The sequence below is a fragment of the Pseudogymnoascus verrucosus genome (genome assembly GCF_001662655.1).
Source record: "Pseudogymnoascus verrucosus strain UAMH 10579 unplaced genomic scaffold scaffold_4, whole genome shotgun sequence".
NCBI classification, from domain to species: Eukaryota; Fungi; Ascomycota; class Leotiomycetes; order Thelebolales; family Thelebolaceae; genus Pseudogymnoascus; species Pseudogymnoascus verrucosus.
Genome location: NW_017263655.1, coordinates 331,987 through 352,861, shown reverse-complemented (window position 1 = coordinate 352,861; position 20,875 = coordinate 331,987). Strand labels below are relative to the sequence as shown.

Here is a 20,875-nt window from a genome sequence, read left to right as displayed (position 1 = left end):
GTGGGCGGTCATGATAGGCCACCCCTGTCAGGTTAGCGCACGGGCCCGCTTACTTAATGGATGTGTGGTCCTCTCACGAACGATGCGAGCGAAGCTCTAGGCGTGTATTTACACGCGGAAGCTTAGAAACCCCAAACCCCATATAAACTCCATCCGCACCTCAGTCCTCCGCGTTCTGACATCTACCTGCCTCGGAAACGCTCTGCGAAATATTAAGAGAGCGAAGTCTATTTATTACAACCCCACTCGATTCATCTCCGCCTCAGTTGCGTCGCTGTCCGCTACATCGAACGGTTACCATTTCTGTGAGCTTCCACGATGGCGAAAGACGCAGAGGCGCCCAACTCGGTCGACAAGGGAAAGGGAAAGGCTGTCGATGGCGATGCTGGCAAGCCGAAGGAGGTGAAGAAGGATAAGGATGGCAAGCCGCTTGCTAATGGGAAGGAGGAGGCTGTTGTTGGAGGTATGACGAGGCTGCCTGCCACCACTCCAGTGTTTACAACATACTGACTGTTTGCCACAGGGGAGGATCTCAACGAGGAGGACCAGCAGCTGAAGGGCGAACTAGACATGCTCGTGGAGCGCCTGACGGTAAATTATATTCCTGGGCCTCAATGATAATGGTTCTCGTACTGACGGCGTTGTAGGAGCCAGACACAGATCTGTATAAGCCGTCACTGGAAGCGATCAAAGACTCCATCAAAACCTCGACATCTTCGATGACCGCGGTACCGAAACCCCTCAAATTCCTCAGGCCGCACTACGAGCCGATGATCAAGCTGTACGAGCAGTGGGATGAGGGCGATAACAAGACCTCTCTGGCGGACGTGATCTCTGTTATCGGAATGACGTTTTCGGACGAGGACAGACAGGACACACTCAAGTACAGATTGCTAGCACCGACGGCAGATATCGAGTCCTGGGGCCACGAATATACTAGGCATCTGGCGTTGGAGATCGGTGAGGTGTACCCGAAGAGATTAACAAACGATGAGCCTAGCCAGGACCTGATCGACTTGGCCCTGGTTCTGGTCCCATTATTCCTCAAGAGCAACGCCGAGGCCGACGCTGTGGATTTGATGAGCGAGCTTGAGATAATAGAGGACCTTCCGAAGTACCTGGATGAGAACACCTACCCACGCGTCTGTTTGTATATGGTCAGCATGGTCAACCTATTGACCTACCCGGAAGACCAGCAATTCCTCCGCACTGCACACGATATCTACAAGAAATACAACCAACTCACAAAGGCGATCGTCTTGGCTATTAGGTTAAACGACATCGAGTTGATTCGCTCGGATTTCGATTCGACCGACGATGTGGCGCTCAAGAAGCAGATGGCGTTCCTGATCGCGAGACAACAAATCTGGCTGGATGTGCCAACGGAAACCGAGGAGGAGCAAGAGATTGCTGACTGTCTCAACAACATCAAGCTGCCAGAGCACTTCAAGGCTTTGGGTAAGGAGTTAAACATTCTGGACCCAAAGTCCACAGAGGATATCTACAAGAGCCATCTCGAGAGCACCCGGGTTGCTGGTACTACAAACACCACCTCCGCGGCACACAACTTGGCGGCCAGCTTTGTCAATGCCTTCGTCAACGCAGGATTCGGAAACGATAAGATGATGTTGGTGGAAGAGCAGCAATCCAGCTGGGTATGGAAGACGAAGAAGGAGGGCCAGCTTTCAACGGTTGCCTCCATGGGTACCCTCCTCTTGTGGGATGTCGAGGCTGGTTTGGACAAGATTGATCGCTACACATACGCCGAGGAGGCCGAGATCCAAGCAGGTGCATTGTTGGCCACTGGTATTGTCAACAGTGGCGTGCGTCTGGATTCCGATCCCGCATTGGCTCTGCTTGGCGACTCGGATAAGCTTAACCACAAGGAGCCTCTAATCAGAGTCTCTGCTATTATGGGATTGGGCTTGGCATATGCTGGGTCGAACAAGGATGAGCTCCTGGCTCTGCTGTTGCCGCTTGTCGGAGATACTTCTTTGGACATGCAGACTTCAGCCATGGCTGCGTTGTCGCTTGGTCTTATCTTCGTTGGCTCTTCGAATAGCGATGTCAGCGAGGCTATTGTTCAAACTTTCCTCGATGATGACCGCAAGCACCAGCTGAAGGATAAGTGGACCAGGTTCATGGCTCTTGGACTTGGCCTGCTTTTCTTCAACCGCCAGGAGGAGGTTGACGTTATTCTGGAGACGCTGAAGGCCATCGACCACCCAATGTCCAAGCCAACATCGGTTCTGGCCGAGATCTGCGCCTGGGCGGGAACAGGCACCGTGCTGAAGCTCCAGGAGCTGCTCCACATCTGTAACGACCACATCGAGGATAGCGACGACAAGAAGGGCGACGAGCTGTTGCAAGCATATGCCGTTATCGGCCTTGCCTTAGTTGCGATGGGAGAAGAAGTCGGTCAGGAGATGGTCCTCCGCCAGTTTGGACACTTGATGCATTACGGAGAGCCCAACATCCGCAAGGCTGTTCCTCTGGCCATGGGTCTGATCAGCCCCAGCAACCCACAGATGAAGATCTACGACACCCTTTCCAGATACAGCCACGACAATGATAATGATGTCGCCATTAATGCTATCTTCTCCATGGGTCTTGTTGGCGCGGGTACCAACAACGCAAGATTGGCTCAGCTCCTGCGCCAACTCGCCAGCTACTACCACCGTGACGCCGAATCACTCTTCATGGTTCGCATTGCTCAGGGCCTGTTGCACATGGGCAAGGGCACCCTTTCGGTCAACCCCTTCCACACTGATAGGCAAGTTCTGTCGAGCGTCTCCACTGCCGGCTTGCTGGCGGTTCTGGTCGCCATGATCGATTCCAAGTTGTTCATCACCAAGGACTCGCATTACCTCCTGTACTTCCTGGTCACGTCAATGCACCCACGCTTCCTCGTTACTCTCGACGAGAACCTGAAGCCTTTGACCGTCAACGTACGCGTCGGCCAGGCTGTCGATGTTGTTGGCCAGGCCGGACGACCGAAGACCATCACTGGTTGGCAGACACAGAGCACGCCAGTGCTATTGGCGTATGGTGAGAGGGCTGAGTTGGAGGACGAGCAGTACATCAGCTTGTCGAGCACGCTGGAGGGCCTGGTTATTTTAAGAAAGGTAAGCAATCTCTAGCTATTTACAAAGGCCTTTTAACTAATATGCAAATAGAACCCAGAGTGGGATGATACGACGAGCTGAACGGGGCGTTGACAAGGGTTTGGGAGGGCGCTGGAACACAATATGATACACTGTACTATAAGCTAGCCCTAGACATTGGTTGACCGTCGAATGGGAGGGGCCGTGTCATCTGCTTTATAAAAAAAATAGATGACTAATATTTTCACTACTTGATGCTTCTATGTGATATTGCATTTCGAAAAAAACAGTGCTTTGGCATAACTAGCCTAGACTCGACTATGAGCTCTATGCTCATAGTCTGTCGGGAAAAAAATACATGCAGTGCCTTCCTACCAGGGGCAAGCGGTGTCTCCAGTACATGCTAACCAAAAAAGTACAGACTCAGATAATACATACAGTACAGTTCGTTATATTCATCATGTCCCGACGATTATCCCCTCTTCCTGGTTTGCATTCATATGCCCCTCGGCAGCCGTTTCGGTGGAGTGGGAGTGAGCAGGCGTTGTGCTATGACTCTCTTCCGTCTCAGTGGGCTCTACATCCTCGTCATCAAGTGCCTCTTTAGATGCCTTATTATCGGCTTCATCAGTCGCTTTGTCGGCTGCCTTATCAGGCACCTCATCTTCCTCGCCTCCATCACAGAATAGGTTCTCCACGCCCACATTCACGAGCCTTGTCTTAGCTGGGACAGGCTTTTTGCAACCACCCACCTCGCGCCGGAATTTCGCACTGAATTCCTCCGCCTCATCACCGAGATCAAACCTATCCACTACCCTCCCATCCCAGGTCAACAACGGGATGGTGTGTAGCGGCGCTAGCACCTGGTTGTCAGGGAGCATATTAACTAGGTTCGAATGTGCCAGTGGAAACTCCTTGTGCTGCAAGCTTAGATGCTGTGCCGGGTCGGCTGTGAAGTTGCCATCCTCTGCCGTCGTGTCGGTTTCCGACTTTGGCTTGTCGAATTCTTCAGGTGGCTGGTAGAGTTCATTGTGCACAGTGGCGAGGGCGTCGCCAGCTGTCAGCTGGGGGTACAGCATCGAGTAGCCGCGGGAGTTAGATAGAGTGAGGATGTACTCGAGCCAAGATGGGTAGGAGGTGCTGATGCGTTTCTTGGGTGCGGAAGAGGCGGAGCTGAGCGAGTGTGAGACGAGGGTGTGGAGCTCAGTCCATTTGTCGCCGAAGTAGAGAGCTGCATTGCTGTTTGGAGAGCCCCAGAGAAAGGATGGGCCGTTAGCTTCTGGGGCCTTCGCTGATGCGGGGTTCGGTGGCGCTGTGAAGGGCGTAGTATCATTGAGGTAGGTCGAGGGGAGATCCAGGGAGATACCCAAGAGGTCTTCGTGGGACATCATTGAGGAGGCGGCTGCTGAGGAGTATTTATATTCTAAAAGCGCATACTTGAGATAGTGATAATAGAGTGGCGACAATTCAACCTGGGGAGAGAGGACCAGGACGTGCGACGTGAATCGATTCGCCGGCCAGAAAGACTCCAGGAAGCGGATAGAGCTTTCCTCGGCAGTCAGTCTCTCGTGCGGTATACGCCGACGTAGTGTAAGTTGTTGGGCGCTCCCCTGCACGGGAAGCTCTGATGGTGGCCAGCTGAACGAGTGCGCCAGGAATCGGGTTGCAAATTCATCAACATCATTGGGCAACTCGATCGTCAGGCGGGGAGGGGCGGACCCGAAATAATCCGCCTTCTTCAATGACGTTAAGAGCCTTATTAATGATCCGGATGCTGCAGGCTGGGCGTGAATCAGTATATCGATACTGATTTTGTTATATGCTAAATGTTGTTAACAGGATATTCGTATAAGCTATTCTTGGGTGACGTACCATTCAAAGACCAGCTATCCAGCCTCGTAAGCCATATCAAGCTTTGCTCGGCATTATATGGAAGCTCAATGAGGGTTTTTCCGAGTTCTATAGATCGATCTCTTACCCCTCTGAGAAAATACTCCTCTTCAGTGCCAGAACCGTCCACAATGACGGCTTGCGGGTGCATATAGTTGTTGATATGGCCCAATGCAGCTCCACTGCTAACTTCCATTCTAAAGTCGGTACTTTCTGGGCGATAATCAGGTCGCGCATCTAGAACAGAACAGGTATTAGCCACCAGTCATAAAACGGATATTCAACTTCATACCATGCATCCGAATGTTGCAATCTGCGGTAATTCCATTGATTTTTTCCAGGGTCTTCATCGGGATATCCTCTCGGCCCATCAGGGCAAAGTGAACTTCATTTCTTTTCCATCTTGCCATCTCACATGCAAGAGGCAGCAAGGTCGCGGCGCTCTTCAGATTGGCAGCGGCAAAGACAACGTTCTTGTTGAAGTCGGTTCTCCCGTTACTATTTATCAAATACAACGAGGTTGCCAGTTCGTAGAATTTAATGGGTCCATTATACCAATGCTTCTCTCCGTCAAGTTCATCGCCCGTTGGTGCTGCTTGTGTCTTTTCGGGTGAAGGTGGTTGCAATCCGGACATCCCACCACCCCCCGACGGGGAGTGGCCGTAGGACGGCCTTATTGAAGGCTGCTTCAGATCTGTTGGTATGTTTTTGACGAAATAGTATAATGCGATAAGAGCCACCAGAGTGAGGCCAATTCGCTTCATGTTCCTCCGGAGCAGCCATCGTCGGTAATGCCACCCAGCGATAGGCTTCGACCGTACTTTGTGGTCATCGTCTCGTTTCCCTAGTTCTTCATCGCCCGGGAATATTCGTGTTGAGGGGGCCATTATCCCATGTCGTCTCGAGCGCTGCTGGGTAAGTTGTTGCTCCCAACCGCATGCGGCACCGTCGAAGGGCGTGCGGAGCTCCCTGTTGTCCCAACGTAACCTTGTAAGCAGAACCCCCGACGCTCAAATGATTGTAATAGTATCCGACAGGAAGAGACCGTAATAGAGACGTTTGGGTGACGCCAAATCATACATATAACTATACAATAGTAGTATGGATAGCTCGAAGGAAATCCCCAGATAACGCGAGGCTGTGATATGTCACTGATCGCCGCCCCCCTTGCAGCGCTAGCGGCCGGAGGGTACTGTATGACGATGACAACCCGTTCGCAGCATTTCCACGCGGTACATTCGAGACGCGTGAGAAAAAAAATAGGTATATTTGGGTTTGCGATAAAAAAGCAGTGGGATGCGCATGGGTATATTATACCTTTGATAAAATAACCCCTCAATCCAGGCCGACGCGTCGAATTATTGTATGGGAGGAATGGCCTGAGGTCCCTGGGAGACCCCATTTCCTTCTGCGCGTGATTTCAGGGCCAAATCTCAGCTTAGAGGGTTGAAATATCACGATAAAGATGGAAATCGACTCTGTGGAGACTCCACCCACAGGTTCCAAGAGGAAAGCGGATGATGTTCCGTTGGATGCCTCGCCTCCTCGAAGGATCAAGGTAGGCCCCGCCAATCCTACTGTGGCGTTCAAATCTAACTTGCTGAAGGCACTCAATCCCGATGTGGTGAATAAAATCGCAGCTGGTGAAATTATCGTAGCTCCGGTCCATGCTTTGAAGGAGTTGATAGAGAACTCGGTCGATGCTGGGTCAACGGCGCTCGATGTCATTGTCAAAGATGGCGGTCTGAAGCTCCTGCAGATCACAGACAATGGCCATGGCATAGATGTATGCAGCTGTAGAAAGCCTGTTATGACAAGAAAACTAATTTGTATCAGAAAGAAGATTTGTCTATCCTGTGCGAAAGGTTTACAACCTCGAAACTGAAATCCTTCGAGGACCTGACTTCAATTGGCACCTATGGCTTCAGAGGCGAAGCTCTTGCCAGTATTAGTTACATTGCCCATCTAACCGTCACTACGAGGACGAAGGATTCAAACTGTGCGTATCGAGCAAGCTACGCAAGCTGCAAGCTATCTCCTCCCAAGCCTGGGCAGTCGGCGGAACCAAAGCCTGTGGCTGGTCGACAAGGTACGCAGATTACTGTGGAAGACCTGTTCTACAATATTCCGACGCGGCGGAGGGCCTTCCGGTCTGCTTCTGAGGAGTACAATAAAATTCTGGATATGGTAGGTAGATATGCCGTCCATTGTTCTGGTGTTTCATTCAGCTGCAAGAAACATGGTGAATCAAGTACCTCCTTGTCCGTTTCACAAAACGCATCCACGACAGAGCGCATACGCCAAATACACGGCAGTGCTGTTGCGAACGAGTTGGTCGAGTTCAGCTCTGCGGAGAGCCGTTTTGGATTTGTGGCAAATGGATGGACTACAAATGCCAATTATCACGTCAAGAAGACTACCCTTCTTCTTTTCATTAACCACCGTTGCGTCGAGTCTTCAAATATCCGGAAGGCTATCGAGCAAACATACTCGACATTTTTACCCAAAGGAGGCCACCCGTTTACATACCTGAGCCTGGAAATCGATCCTCAACGTGTGGATGTCAATGTGCATCCCACCAAAAGGGAAGTTAACTTCCTCAACGAGGATGAGATTATTGAGCAGATATGCATCGATATCCGCGTCAAGTTGGCGAATATCGATACAAGCCGGACATTCATGACACAGAGCCTTCTGCCTGGAGCGCGAGCACCCAGCGGGACTGCGGGCGGAGAGAACCCAAGCACGCCGGTTCCAAAATCAACACAGAAACTCTACGAGAATAATCTTGTGCGGACTGATGCGAAGCTCAGAAAGATCACAACCATGCTCACACCAGGTTCTGGAGGGGCAGAGGCAGCAAACCTTCCCCAAGGGGCGCAGTTATCTAGCAACGAGATGGAGTATGAACACTCTGACCGTGAACCGGTAACCTGCCGCTTGGTCACCATCAAGGAACTACGGGCAACTGTTCGGGATGAAATGCACAATAACTTAACAGAGATGTTTGCCAGCCATACTTTCGTCGGCATCGTCGATGAGAGGCGGCGCTTGGCAGCTATGCAGTCTGGAGTTAAATTATTCCTGGTTGACTATGGCATGGTGTCGTCCGAATACTTCTATCAACTTGGGTTGACAGATTTCGGGAACTTCGGTGCCATTCGGTTTGAAGCTCCGCCGAAAATCCAAGACCTGCTCAGGATTGCGGCGGCCCATGAGAAAGAGAGGATGCAACCTGCCTGCGAGGAAGACGAATTCGATATCGAAGAGGTAGTAGAGGTTGTTAGCGCACAGCTTATTGAGAGGAGAGAAATGCTGCTCGAGTACTTCACGATCGAGATTTCTCCAGAAGGAGATCTGATCAGCATACCGTTACTGATGAAAGGATATACCCCCAGTCTTGCGAAACTGCCACGCTTCTTGATGCGTTTAGGGCCACATGTTAACTGGACGGACGAGAAAATGTGTTTTGACACGTTTCTGCGTGAGCTAGCAGATTTCTATGTTCCAGAACAGCTCCCTCCAAGCCAAGGAGAAGGGAGTGAAGAGGACATTGATGAGGAAATCAAGCAGCGGAGGAATGTGGTCAGAAAAGCTGTGGAGGAGAAGCTGTTCCCAGCGTTCTCTGGGAGATTGATTGCTACCAAGGCGCTGATGAAGGGGGCGGTGCTGGAAGTCGCAAATCTTAAGGGGCTTTACCGCGTATTTGAGCGTTGCTGAATCGATATGAGCGTAATAGACGCTTCGTCTTTGGTTGTGGGGTGTGACGAATTGCATGATATAGGCTTGGAGGATGGCACAATATTGCACGGGAATATAGACTCATGTCAAAGATAATGCATAGAGCTATAAAGTCAGGCACACGGTTCGCTACCTAATTGACCAGCTTCATCCATCGCGTGCTCGCTGCAGAATCAAAGGGAAACGCGCCTGCTATCATCCTCGTTGTCCTGGGGTGTCCAGCCGATGCTTTCCTTTCTCTCTCTCTGTTGGCGTGCGATGACCTCCTCTCCCAGCTCTTCTTGTCGCTCCTGCTTGCTCGTGAACACCTTTCCAGGAAGCATGTGGTGGTGGACCTTATAGTACGTTCCGTGGTTCGCTTCACAGACGTCGCCGTCGTCCTCGGTTTGTTCCTGGTGAACATTGCAGAAGGGGCGATCGCAGAGCACACAGTGGCTTGATGGGACATACTGCTTCCAGGCTGGATCTCTGAAATTCATTCTCTCGCAGATGTGGCAGCACGTGTCGTCCGTGTCAGTGGAGGCTTGAGAGGACATGTTGAATGGCGGGTTGGTGGACTATGCGTAGTAGGCGTAGATATGATAAGTAGCTATGCTATCAGATTTGATTCGTAGTTGCTTTGTGTGAGGTGAACGGCTTATGTGCCTTCTTTATACTGGCTTATAAGTGGGAGGAGAGTCATGAGAAACCAGACTCATGCCCTGGGATAGCAAACAAATGTGTATATTTTCTTGTAATTATTGTATTCCCAAAAAATAAGAATGATTTTATTGAATCAGTTGACGGAGTAACTCATGAGAGTTTGTTTACGAGCGACTAGAGCCCAATATATCCCACAAACCCCTCTTTCAAATTCCCATATGATAGCAGGATTACTTTCGGGCATAATCGGAGTCTAGATTCATGTGCATGTCGGGGTCGAATTAGAGTTCGTTGCTAGCCGAAACGGGAAGGGATCGGTACCCCAGACGCGGATTTGCTCCCCAATGAACTCACTATATTTCAAACCATACCATTTAGGACCTCGGCATCAGGTCCAACCCTGTATATTAGTTGGAGGGCATGAAAGTCCGCCCCATAGATCCCGTTACAACGCAACAATCCAGCCATGGCGTTACCTAGGGTGTCCTTGAATTCGTTCCTTGCTACGGCCAAGGCTACTTTGAATACTGGTGCTCAACATGCGCAGCCCATCACGTTTGTTGTTGGAAACGAATCCGCTGGTAAAGACCTTATTGCTCCCAATTTTCCACTGCATATGATCTGCGCTTGCATTATCTTGTCATCCTTGTGCTTTCACGTGCTATACGAGTTGGTCTGACGAGAGACAGATCTTGATTCCATATGCAGTGCTATTGCCTACGCCTACATTAGAACATATACATCAATACCGCCGAATGTACATGTCCCTATAGCCAACATTCCCGCTGCTGATGTTTCTCTACGGACAGAGCTGGGCCCGATCCTGTCACATGCGGGAATCAAAACTAGCGAGCTAATCACGCTCACTGATCTACCTCACCCCTCCAAACGGACAGCGTTGCTTTCCCCGGAGAAGACCAGATGGCTTCTTGTAGATCACAACTCACTCCAAGGCGAGCTTGGACAGGTGTACGGTGATCGGGTTGTTGGCTGCATCGACCACCATGACGAGGAAAACAAGGTTCCCAAAGACTGTGGCTCTGAGCCAAGGATAGTCGAAAAGGCTGGCAGCTGTGCAAGTCTCATTGTGAACCACTGCAAAGAAGCTTGGGATAAGCTGTCACATGGTGACGAAGCCGCTAACTACGACAGTGCGTGGGCAAGAATAGCTCTAGCCCCCGTGTTAATCGACACGGCAAATCTGAAGAATAAGAACAAGGTTACCAAGCATGATATAACTGCTGCCGAAGCCTTGGAGAAAATCCTTCGAAGTTCATCGCCAGACAAATATGATCTAGCCCCCGTGTTAATCGACACGGCAAATCTGAAGAATAAGAACAAGGTTACCAAGCATGATATAACTGCTGCCGAAACCTTGGAGAAAATCCCTCGAAGTTCATCGCCAGACAGATATGGTAGAGATTTCTATTACACCGAGATCAACGACGCAAAGGAAGCCATCGATGACCTAAGTCTGAATGATATCCTCCGGAAGGACTACAAGCAGTGGACCGAAGGCCAAGGCGTCAACCTGGGAATGTCAAGTGCTATAAAAGATGTGCGCTTCCTTCTTGATAAGGTCAAGAATGAGGAGTCCTTCTGGAAAGAAGTTCACGCCTTTGCTGAAGCGCGGAAACTATCTGTTTGCGCTGTGATGACGTCGTTCACGCATAACGGCCAGTATAGCCGCGAGATACTGCTGTTGGGCCTAGATGAAGCTGGTGTGAAGGCGGCGAAGACCTTTGAAAAGATGGCGAGCGAGGAACTTGGATTACAGGGCTGGGAATCTGGCAGGTTGGATAGTATAGATAGCAAGACCCAGTGGAGGCGTTGCTGGGTTCAAAATAATTTGGGGATGAGCCGGAAGCAGGTTGGACCGCTTCTGAGGAAGTCGATACTTTAAAGCATCATTGGCATATAAGATACAAAGCATCTGGTAGCAAAATAAAATGTTAAGCATCAGGAGAACCCACAATATGTATATAAATATGTATATTTGGTTCATTAAAGTCATACACAGCCCTGTAGCCCCACAGCAATATATCCCCACACTTGTTCCAGACATAGCATTTACTCGAAGTCTCCTTCGTCGGTATCTAATGGAGCAAGCCATCCTCCAAAATCTAGTTTCATCAGTAGTCTATCGACCCTCCCAACCTTCCTAGGTTTATAAATATCCTCCCCACTCAGGTCCACATCCACAATCTCCGCCTCAAGCTGCTCAAGCCTCTTCTCTCGCCCTTCAACGTCAAGATCTATATCTCTCAAGCTCAGGATCAGCACATTGATGGCTTCCTTTACGTTCTGCGCCGCCAATACAAGTTGGCCTTGAACGTCTGTCTCCTCCTTGTGGAAGTCAGAGAATGCGTCGATGACACCTTCATCTGTTTCGAGATCGAGCGATGACCAAACCGAGTTAATCCGATGTACCAGTGCAACAAGGTGGTCTATCTGTTGCAGAAGTTGGAATAAGGGATCGGTGAAGGATGGCGAGGTGAGTAGAAGTTGGTGTTTGAGAGACAAAAGGTAGCGTTGATGGGCAACTGAGATAGTTTGGGGGTCGTGAGAATGGTCGTTGGGTTTGGTGTCTGGTAGCTCTTTTCCAGCAGCTGCCCAAATATCCTCATCGGAATCTTCATCCGCACCTGGAACCGCGCCTGATGTCGATGCTGAAGCAGGCATAGGGCCATTTAGCCACTCCTGTAAGCTCTCCCAAGTCCCCTTCACGACCTCGCCGTGGAAGTATGCCTCTAATTCGCCAAGGAGATATAATCCGGCGCTACTTGTTGCCCACACCCTACGCATTTGCCTACTCCGTGATTTCCCACGTTGACGCAACTTTATTGTTGCTGCTCGGCCATGGGGTGTGCTTCCGAGTGGCGGTGGAGGTGGTGGAGGGTGGTCTCTCCGAAGAGATGTGATTTTCCACAAGTCGGAGAGTCGTATATGCGCCCGACGGATGCAAAGAAGGTAAGTATGGATGTCTGCGTATATATCTACTTCTTTCGAAGTTAAAAATAGGTCCAGTGGTGATGGTATCTTCAACGATAAACTAGTTGGGACTGATAAAAGCAAGGTGCTGAATGGCGTCGGGTTTGCTTTGGACAAGCTCGCATCTTCTTTTTTGGGCTTCACGATTCGAAGATCCATCAAACTCCTGGCAAGTTCTAATTGATCCTCATCCTCGTCATTCAGACCATGTAGAGCTGATATTGCTGCCCACGTACGTGCCAGCACTGCTGCCACCTCACCTTCCTTAACAACAACGTCGCTTAGTCCACTTCGTTTCTCAAAGGCTAGGTTATCTGATCGGCGCCATCGGGACCTTATCTTCTCATCCGCTTCATTTATTATCGCAACCGCGAACTCTCCGCGGCTGAGCAAGAAGAAATCATGGAATAACGCTAGAATTTGTATGATTTTTGAGAGAGGTAGTAACTCCTGGAGAGCAGATTGTGAAAGGCTCTTTCGAATTGACGTGATGCAAGTCGAGAGATTGGATGTCGAGATGGGATATGGGATTGATGATAGTAGTTGCAAGTGCTTTGGAAGGAGAGCCGCGATGCTGGTTGCAGACTTGGCGTTTTTGGTTCGAATCTGCGTGAGTGATTTCCCAACGAACAGAATCGAACTTGCTGTTGACCTACTTATGAAGTCTGGACGTAATTCCTGCTTTATCTCGTACTCACCGTTTTCTCCTTCAAAGACAAAAAAATCGTGTTCGCCGAAGGCAGGGAGGCGCCCATGTAAAATCCAGCAAGATGCTTGCTTGAGCCAAGCGCTCTCAGCAACCTGCACAAGACTTGACGCAACCTGCTCAATGTCTGAGTACCCCGTCTGCATCTCAACACATAGCCTGTTAATAATGCCAGACCCTGTGCAACCATCCGTTTCCATAAATTCTGTAATCTCCCAGAACCATTCCATGCGTCTGGTCCATTCTAAAAACTGCCCAGTAATAGCAGTGAGTGGGACTACATTGTAAGCGCCGACAATTCCAGAGTCCTTCTGAAGGATACTGCTTTCCACATCCAAAACCTTCTGCTGGAACATAACGAGGTGTGTGGATCGGATTGACGTTGCGACGGCTTGGCAGATGCTGGATTGGCTTCTGGAAGATATGCTATCCGTATGGGAAAGCAACTTGCAATGCAAGTTACTAAGATGTGCAATGGAGGCTAGGAGGGCCTTCTCGGGGGGTGAGAGGAGGTCGGAGGACCCATTTGAACTGCCGGCTGTAAGGAGGGGAGAGGGATGGCCGCTGAGGGAGAGGATGATCTCGTGTAACATGGTCTATAAGAGCCGTTAAAAATGCACACGTTAATGATTTGAATTGGCTTACGACTTAGAGTTATAAGTCTGTCCTTTCCTCCCAAAGATGGCGTGAAATAGCAAGATGGTGGATCCCAGCAATTCGAACCGACACATTGGTCAACACCACATCTTCTGCCGGGCTAGTTGTCGTAATATTAAGGGCACAGAAGGTCAGAACCTCCAGATTTGAACTACGTTGATATCCTCATAAACACATTGCCATTGATCCCAGGAAAAGTCAGTTGGTCACAGGTTGTGCTCTCTCTCATATAATGTTCGTCGCGTCATCCGAACGCGGTGCGGGATTCCTTATCGTCGCTTATCGATAATCACCAGGTTGACGCGCATAAGGCAACCCCTCTTGTCCCGTAAGGCAGCAAAGGCGGGGACATCCATCCATCCCTCTATGTAAGCACAGCTCCAGCACCTTCCCTGCACACCTACCTGAGTCAAGACAAAGAGTACCTCCCAGCTGTACCGCAACTTACATCACCACACACCTTTTGAAGTACAACTTCTAGGATATTCAAACTTCTTCCTTCTTGCGAGCCACAACTGCCGCCTTTGATTCCTTTTCCCATATAATATCTGTCGTCCGATTTGAACATTGTACCCCGTCGTCATACATTCCGAGACGTCACTCTGAGACGGAGGTGGGGTATTACGAAACTTACCTTGGGCAAAGTGTTCATTACATCCGGATCGAAACCATATCCCCAGCTGTCTCGGCCACTGGCTAGACCTTCAAAATTCCATCCATCACAGACACCGAAGGTGTGACCCAGCAGGGCAAACGCAAGGCTTCCTCTGAGGCTGAACCCCGACTTGTCAAACGAACCCTGACGGTAAGCAAATGGCCGAGCTCTACCTATGCTGGTGGCGAAAGACAGCTTTCGTTGTCCATGACGACTTGCTTCTAGATGAGATTCAGTCACTAATCGTTATTTGTAGAGCAGCCTAAAATCAGGAACAGATATGGCGACCAAAATGCAGGTCGATGGCCCCTCAGCCGCCAACAATGATATCGACGAGTCGCTCTACAGCCGGCAGCTGTATGTCCTCGGACATGAAGCTATGAAGCGTATGTCTGCGTCGAACGTCCTCATCGTGGGATTGAAGGGTCTGGGAGTCGAAGTTGCCAAGAACATTGCTCTTGCTGGTGTCAAGAGCCTTACACTCTACGACCGCACACCAGCAGCCATATCCGACTTGTCCTCGCAATTCTTCATTCACGCCGAAGATGTAGGCAAAGAGAGGGGTCTCGTTACTGCCCCTCGCGTGGCAGAGCTCAACGCATACACTCCAGTGTCGGTACTTGACGAGCCCAGTTTGACAGGAAATCTCGCCGTACTTGACCAATTCCAAGTGATTGTTCTCACGGACACCCCGATCAAGGATCAAATAGTTATTGGTGACTACTGCCACCAAAAGGGCATTTATCTCGTCGTTGCCGATACCTTTGGCCTATTCGGATCTATCTTTTGCGATTTCGGCAAGCAATTCACAGTCCTCGACACAAGTGGCGAAACCCCAGTGTCCGGAATTGTCGCTAGTATCAACGAAGAGGGCCTCGTTTCTGCCCTCGACGAGACTAGGCATGGCCTAGAAGATGGCGATTACGTTACCTTCACGGAATTGCAAGGAATGGAAGCGCTCAACAATTCAGACCCCCGTAAAATCACGGTTAAGGGGCCTTACACCTTCTCGATCGGCGACGTTTCTGGTATAGGTCAATACAAGGCAGGGGGGATATACACGCAGGTCAAAATGCCCAAGTTTATCGACTTCAAGCCATTTTCGGAATGCCTGAAAACCCCAGAGTTTCTCATTTCCGACTACGCAAAGATGGACCGACCTGAGCAGCTTCACGTCGGATTCCAGGCTCTTCACGCATTTGCTGAGGGCCATGGGCACTTCCCAAGGCCACACAATGATGATGACGCAGCAGTTGTAGTTGGCTCCGCAAAGTTGTTTGTGGAAAGGGAGAAATTGTCGGTGGAAATCGATGAAAAGCTTATCAGGGAATTATCTTACCAGGCTCAAGGTGACCTTAACCCCATGGCTGCTTTCTTTGGTGGCCTTGCGGCCCAGGAAGTTCTAAAGGCCGTCTCCGGCAAATTCCACCCGATCGTTCAGTGGCTCTATTTCGACTCCCTCGAGTCTTTACCCACTAATTTCAAGCGTTCGGAAGAGCTGTGCAAACCGACAAACTCCCGGTACGATGGCCAGATTGCTGTGTTCGGAAAGGACTTCCAAGAGAAGTTGGCAAACACCAACGAGTTCCTGGTTGGTGCTGGTGCAATTGGATGCGAGATGCTCAAGAACTGGGCAATGATTGGATTGGCAACTGGGCCAAAGGGCAAAATAAGCGTGACGGACATGGATTCTATTGAGAAGAGCAATCTTAACCGACAGTTCCTGTTCCGACCAAAGGATGTTGGCAAGATGAAGAGCGACAGTGCTGCCGCAGCGGTTGTCGCCATGAACCCAGCACTAGAGGGCCACATTGTCACCATGCGAGACAGAGTGGGCCAAGATACCGAGCACATCTTCAACGAGGAGTTCTGGGAATCTCTCGACGGCGTCACAAATGCTCTCGACAACGTAGATGGTCGTACATACGTCGATAGACGTTGCGTCTTCTTCCGAAAGCCTCTGCTTGAGAGCGGTACCCTGGGCACTAAGGGGAACACACAAGTTATTCTGCCACATTTGTCGGAATCTTATTCGAGCTCGCAAGATCCGCCCGAGCAGTCGTTCCCGATGTGCACTCTCAAGAGCTTCCCAAACAAAATCGAACACACGATTGCGTGGGGCCGCGAGTTATTCGAATCGTACTTTGTCAAGCCAGCCGAAACGGTCAACCTCTACCTCAGCCAGCCAAACTATATCGATACAACTCTTAAGCAAGGTGGCAACGAGAAGGCAACCTTGGAGACCATTAGAGATTACTTGGTTACTGATAAGCCCCTCAGCTTCGAGGACTGCGTCATCTGGGCGCGCCTTCAATTTGAAAACCAGTACAACAACGCTATCCAGCAGCTTCTGTACAATTTCCCGAAGGACTCAAACTCATCCAGTGGAGTGCCATTTTGGTCTGGACCAAAGCGTGCTCCAACTCCTTTGAAATTCGACCCAAACAACGAAGAGCACCTCCGATTCGTAATTGCTGGAGCTAATTTGCACGCATTCAATTACGGAATCAACACTAAAGATGCGGATGGTCAGGTTATCCAAAAGGTCTTGGATAACATGATTATCCCAGACTTCTCACCAAACCCTGCCGTCAAGATCCAGGCAGACGACAGCGAACCCGTAAGTAGCCATAACCTCTGAAGCTACTCTAAATCTCAGTACTGACCCTTATAGGACCCAAATGCGCCGGCCGCAAACTCATCATTTGATGATAGTAGCGAATTGCAGGAGATCATGAAGACCCTGCCACCACCAAGCAGTTTGGCAGGATTTAAGTTGTATCCTGTTGAATTTGAGAAGGACGACGACACCAATTACCACATTGATTTCATCACGGCTGCGAGTAACCTACGTGCTGACAACTACAAGATCGCTCCTGCAGACCGCCACAAGACAAAGTTCATTGCTGGCAAGATTATTCCGGCCATTGCAACAACTACTGCGCTGGTAACAGGCTTGGTCATTCTTGAACTCTACAAGGTCCTCGACGGCAAGGACGACATTGAGCAGTATAAGAACGGCTTTGTGAACCTCGCATTGCCGTTTTTCGGTTTCAGCGAGCCAATTGCGAGCCCGAAGGGTTCTTACAAGGGGCCTAACGGAGACGTCACTGTCGACAAGCTGTGGGACAGGTTTGAGGTTGACAATATCACTCTCAGGGAGCTCATTGATATGTTTAAGGCGAAGGGTCTTGATATCACAATGCTGAGCTCCGGGGTTAGCTTGCTGTACGCTAGCTTCTTCCCACCTGCGAAGCTGAAGGACCGCTATGAGCTGAAGCTCAGTGACCTTGTGGCCCAGATATCGAAGAAGGCGGTTCCTGAGCACCAGAAGAACGTCATCTTTGAGATCTGCGCTGATGATGAGAGCGGGGAGGATGTTGAAGTTCCTTATATCATGATGAAGATGGGCAACTAGGGTGGCATGAATGCCTCCCATGGATCGACGCTGAAGAAGATTGTCGTGGGTGGTCGAGGTTTACGTGAACATACACGAGGAAATGAAAATGCTACGTTATTAGTCAAGTAGATAGACTCAGATCAGAAGATTGCAGTTTTTTTCAACACGCGACCATGTCTTGCATATCTCATTCGAAGACCCTGAAAATATCCCGTAAGCCAGAAAGCTTGTGTAGTAATCCATACGCTTCCGAGTTGGCCGGTGGCAAGAACCCAAATGCCGAAATCGCCAGCCAGCCAGCCAAACCACATTATACTTACCAAGATAACTCTGAAAGCCAATCAGGGAGTGTCTTGGAAAACAAGTTGGCACGCAATAAACCTGTGATCTGAGAGTATATATGCAGCCCCATGTGAAAGCAAGGCAGAGGCTTATCGCGGTGAGCAAGATAGGATGCAACTGGATTCATTAGGGACGTATAGCTTTGATTGCTGCAGATTTGAAACCATAGACTGTATGCGTAGATTTGATTGTTTGTATGAGTACACAGAGGGTATGTGTCTCTATTTGTGACGTTTGGCCATGTTTATCTCGCTCCGTCATTGCCAACAGAGGTACAAGGTTTCAGGCGTGTCAGTGTACTGGAACTCTTGTACTCTTCACTACTTCCATCTACCTCACTGACACACACATCCCCGCTCCAGATTGCTGTGCTACTGTAAAGTACATGTACGCGCCTTACCATATATTATAGATATTCTTACGATACGAAGCTCTTCATTCGATATCGCAGGACACTAAAGTGTATACTTCATCGTAGCTCTGGTACAAACCCCTACACTCACATACGGAGTAATCGATTAGAGCGCTCTACGTGGGCCACCCACCAATGGAGTCGCTTCACCCTCGCCAAGTCTCAGGCCCCGACAACACTGGGTCCGATCCCCGACCACTGGGGCAACGTCCAAATGCCACTATCGAGCTGGACGACCTGACCAGAAGCACGAGCAGTGTCACAACAGACATCACGAAGAACATCCCCACGCCATTTGGACCGATACCTCCGATGTCCAGCATGGTAAACAGGGAGATGGAGGAGACCCCAGCGCAGCCGCCAGTCGCTGTAGCGCCACAAGAACCAGCACCAACAACCACCTTGAGCGAGGCCCAGGAAGCGATGCAGTCGTCAGAGGACTCTACTGCCATTGACGGCGAGGAGAAGAGCAAGGAGGTCATCAGCAGTTCGGCGCCATTGTCTCTGGGTTCAAACACGGGCGAGACGGCGGCGGATGAGGGACAACCGCTGGCCAGCACCGTATCGCCTTCAACGGATGTGGCGAATCCGGTCTGCAATATCATGCTTCTCCTTACGTCTGGGGCACGACATGGATACAGAGTAGACGAGCGGTATCTACTGAAGCGGCAAATGACCATCCCGGGTGTTACGGAGACCGGCAAGAAGGACCCATACAGCATCAGCGTAATTATGCTGAAAGAGCTGATCCTGAAGGAGTGGAGGGAAGAATGGGATGCTAAGCCTACGAGCCCGAGCAGTATCCGTTTGATTTATTTTGGACGGTTGTTGAATGACAATGTGGCGCTGAAAGGTATGGAAGCAATCCCAGCCCAACCGGGTGACGGGATTTTAGACTAACCCCATCAATAGAGTGCAGATTCAACGAGACTGCGACGAATGTTGTACATATGACGGTACGTCCTCAGGACATAGTGGATGAGGAGGAGACAGAGCGGAAGAGGGCCGAAGCCAGACAGCACGAACGGCCGGAACCAACGCCTGGGTGTGGACGCTGTGTCATTCTATGAGACGTTACGACGAACCAGGAATTTAATCCGACATGCGAGCATTTAATGCGATATAACGACACCATACGACGGAGGATTTTGCCTCTCCATTCTCCCTAGTTCTGCTTTGGCCCCCACGCGGATGTGAGGAGGCAATGGCAGATTCTTTATACCACGGGGCTGGGGATGATACATGGATGGGCTGTACAGGCGTTCGGGTTCCCGATTAGCGGACACATATGACACCGCAGGATTGTTTTCTTCAGCATCATAGGGCGCCGTCACTTCGTTTAGCACTGGCAGGGGAACTGTTTTTCATTTGGTTCTGAAATTGTACAGGTATGGGAGGGCAGAGAGGTCCATGGGGTGTTACAAAGGCACAGCGAATGAATTATTCAATGGATCGTGTTCCATATGATAGACAAGCGGGTCATTTTCTCAGGTCTTCGTCCCTGATTGTGATCCGCTCTTCCTTCTTGTGACTAGAAATGTATTTGTGACTCCTTGCATTCCTATCCCGTCCTAGAAAACCATCGCCAATGCTTCCTGCAAATACCATGTAGCTCCATCTATCCGCCAGGCTATTCGTACAACCTCCACTTCACCACCCATCTACTGCTGTCCCATCCTAACCTTCGTCTCCAACTCCTCATGGAAGCCCTGCACCCCCCTCATCTCCGTCCCCTGGAAAACATCCTCCCAGGTACACCCCGTATCCCTGCCCGCCAAAATATCCTCATGAACACTCGGCTGTCCACCTCCCAGCACCAACGGGCGCCACTCTCCATCTCTCGTGATCTTGAGCTCCATGCCCCGACGAATCGGCTCCGCCATGCCGAATGTCCTCCGCAGACCCTCAAGCTTCAGGCTGTCCTGCGTTGCGGTCCATTGTGCGAGACGCGATTCGAGAGGGTGGGCGGAGTCGAGTTGGAGGGTTTCGGAGGAGCCGTGGGTGGTTGGGCCGAGGCCTACGCGGAGGGTGTCGTGGAGACCTGGGGCGGAGGGGGCGCCGGCGGATTTGGCACCGAGGTGGGAGTGGAGGGAGGAGTGGCCGGAGGCGGGGGCGATGCGCATGGACTGATGAGAGTTAGTTGTGAGGTCTTGGTGAGGTCTCCCTTGGTGACGTGAGAGAGTTTGGAGTGTAGGATTGAGAGTCGAGAGGGGGTATTTACCATGGCTGCGGATGTGATGAGATTACTTCGGATGGCGTGTTCTTATGAGTTGTTTAGGATTAGAGAAATAGTGTCGTGGATTGATAGCTGTTTTGATGTTGCGTCGGTTGATGG

At 50.4% G+C, this 20,875-nt stretch overlaps 9 protein-coding genes across 9 annotated transcripts; 5 read left to right on the top strand and 4 right to left on the bottom strand.

Moving 5' to 3' along the window:
* Positions 1 to 90: 90 nt before the first annotated feature.
* RPN1 (proteasome regulatory particle base subunit) lies at positions 91 to 3,306 on the top strand. The gene is made up of 4 exons (XM_018271004.2): positions 91 to 463; positions 524 to 591; positions 648 to 3,125; positions 3,177 to 3,306. Exons 1-4 carry the CDS (start codon positions 319 to 321, stop codon positions 3,204 to 3,206), a joined length of 2,721 nt encoding a protein of 906 aa, XP_018134022.1. The 5' UTR covers positions 91 to 318; the 3' UTR covers positions 3,207 to 3,306.
* Positions 3,307 to 3,341: 35 nt separating this feature from the next.
* Positions 3,342 to 6,115, bottom strand: VE01_01481 (uncharacterized protein). The gene is made up of 3 exons (XM_018271003.2): positions 5,287 to 6,115; positions 4,977 to 5,231; positions 3,342 to 4,926 (listed from the first exon to the last, which is right to left on the bottom strand). Exons 1-3 carry the CDS (start codon positions 5,879 to 5,881, stop codon positions 3,563 to 3,565), a joined length of 2,214 nt encoding a protein of 737 aa, XP_018134025.1. The 5' UTR covers positions 5,882 to 6,115; the 3' UTR covers positions 3,342 to 3,562.
* Positions 6,116 to 6,233: 118 nt separating this feature from the next.
* On the top strand, positions 6,234 to 9,064 carry MLH1 (DNA mismatch repair protein). The gene is made up of 3 exons (XM_018271002.2): positions 6,234 to 6,552; positions 6,601 to 6,780; positions 6,831 to 9,064. The coding sequence occupies exons 1-3, from the start codon at positions 6,460 to 6,462 to the stop codon at positions 8,712 to 8,714; spliced, it is 2,157 nt and encodes a 718-aa protein (XP_018134024.1). The 5' UTR covers positions 6,234 to 6,459; the 3' UTR covers positions 8,715 to 9,064.
* Positions 8,817 to 9,598, bottom strand: VE01_01479 (uncharacterized protein). Its single transcript, XM_018271001.2, has one exon. The coding sequence runs from the start codon at positions 9,269 to 9,271 to the stop codon at positions 8,909 to 8,911; it is 363 nt and encodes a 120-aa protein (XP_018134178.1). The 5' UTR covers positions 9,272 to 9,598; the 3' UTR covers positions 8,817 to 8,908.
* A 39-nt stretch (positions 9,599 to 9,637) lies between these two features.
* PPX1 (Exopolyphosphatase) lies at positions 9,638 to 11,441 on the top strand. The gene is made up of 2 exons (XM_018271000.2): positions 9,638 to 9,958; positions 10,067 to 11,441. The coding sequence occupies exons 1-2, from the start codon at positions 9,844 to 9,846 to the stop codon at positions 11,278 to 11,280; spliced, it is 1,329 nt and encodes a 442-aa protein (XP_018134179.1). The 5' UTR covers positions 9,638 to 9,843; the 3' UTR covers positions 11,281 to 11,441.
* On the bottom strand, positions 11,376 to 13,977 carry VE01_01477 (uncharacterized protein). Its single transcript, XM_018270999.2, has 2 exons — positions 13,720 to 13,977; positions 11,376 to 13,670 (listed from the first exon to the last, which is right to left on the bottom strand). Exon 2 carries the CDS (start codon positions 13,665 to 13,667, stop codon positions 11,448 to 11,450), a length of 2,220 nt encoding a protein of 739 aa, XP_018134180.1. The 5' UTR covers positions 13,668 to 13,670; positions 13,720 to 13,977; the 3' UTR covers positions 11,376 to 11,447.
* A 127-nt stretch (positions 13,978 to 14,104) lies between these two features.
* Positions 14,105 to 17,988, top strand: VE01_01476 (uncharacterized protein). Its single transcript, XM_018270998.2, has 3 exons — positions 14,105 to 14,536; positions 14,643 to 17,006; positions 17,061 to 17,988. Exons 2-3 carry the CDS (start codon positions 14,667 to 14,669, stop codon positions 17,802 to 17,804), a joined length of 3,084 nt encoding a protein of 1,027 aa, XP_018134181.2. The 5' UTR covers positions 14,105 to 14,536; positions 14,643 to 14,666; the 3' UTR covers positions 17,805 to 17,988.
* A 32-nt stretch (positions 17,989 to 18,020) lies between these two features.
* Positions 18,021 to 20,019, top strand: VE01_01475 (uncharacterized protein). The gene is made up of 2 exons (XM_018270997.2): positions 18,021 to 19,393; positions 19,453 to 20,019. The coding sequence occupies exons 1-2, from the start codon at positions 18,676 to 18,678 to the stop codon at positions 19,608 to 19,610; spliced, it is 876 nt and encodes a 291-aa protein (XP_018134182.1). The 5' UTR covers positions 18,021 to 18,675; the 3' UTR covers positions 19,611 to 20,019.
* Positions 19,913 to 20,864, bottom strand: UMP1 (20S proteasome maturation factor). Its single transcript, XM_018270996.2, has 2 exons — positions 20,762 to 20,864; positions 19,913 to 20,666 (listed from the first exon to the last, which is right to left on the bottom strand). Exons 1-2 carry the CDS (start codon positions 20,762 to 20,764, stop codon positions 20,202 to 20,204), a joined length of 468 nt encoding a protein of 155 aa, XP_018134183.1. The 5' UTR covers positions 20,765 to 20,864; the 3' UTR covers positions 19,913 to 20,201.
* Positions 20,865 to 20,875: the final 11 nt, after the last annotated feature.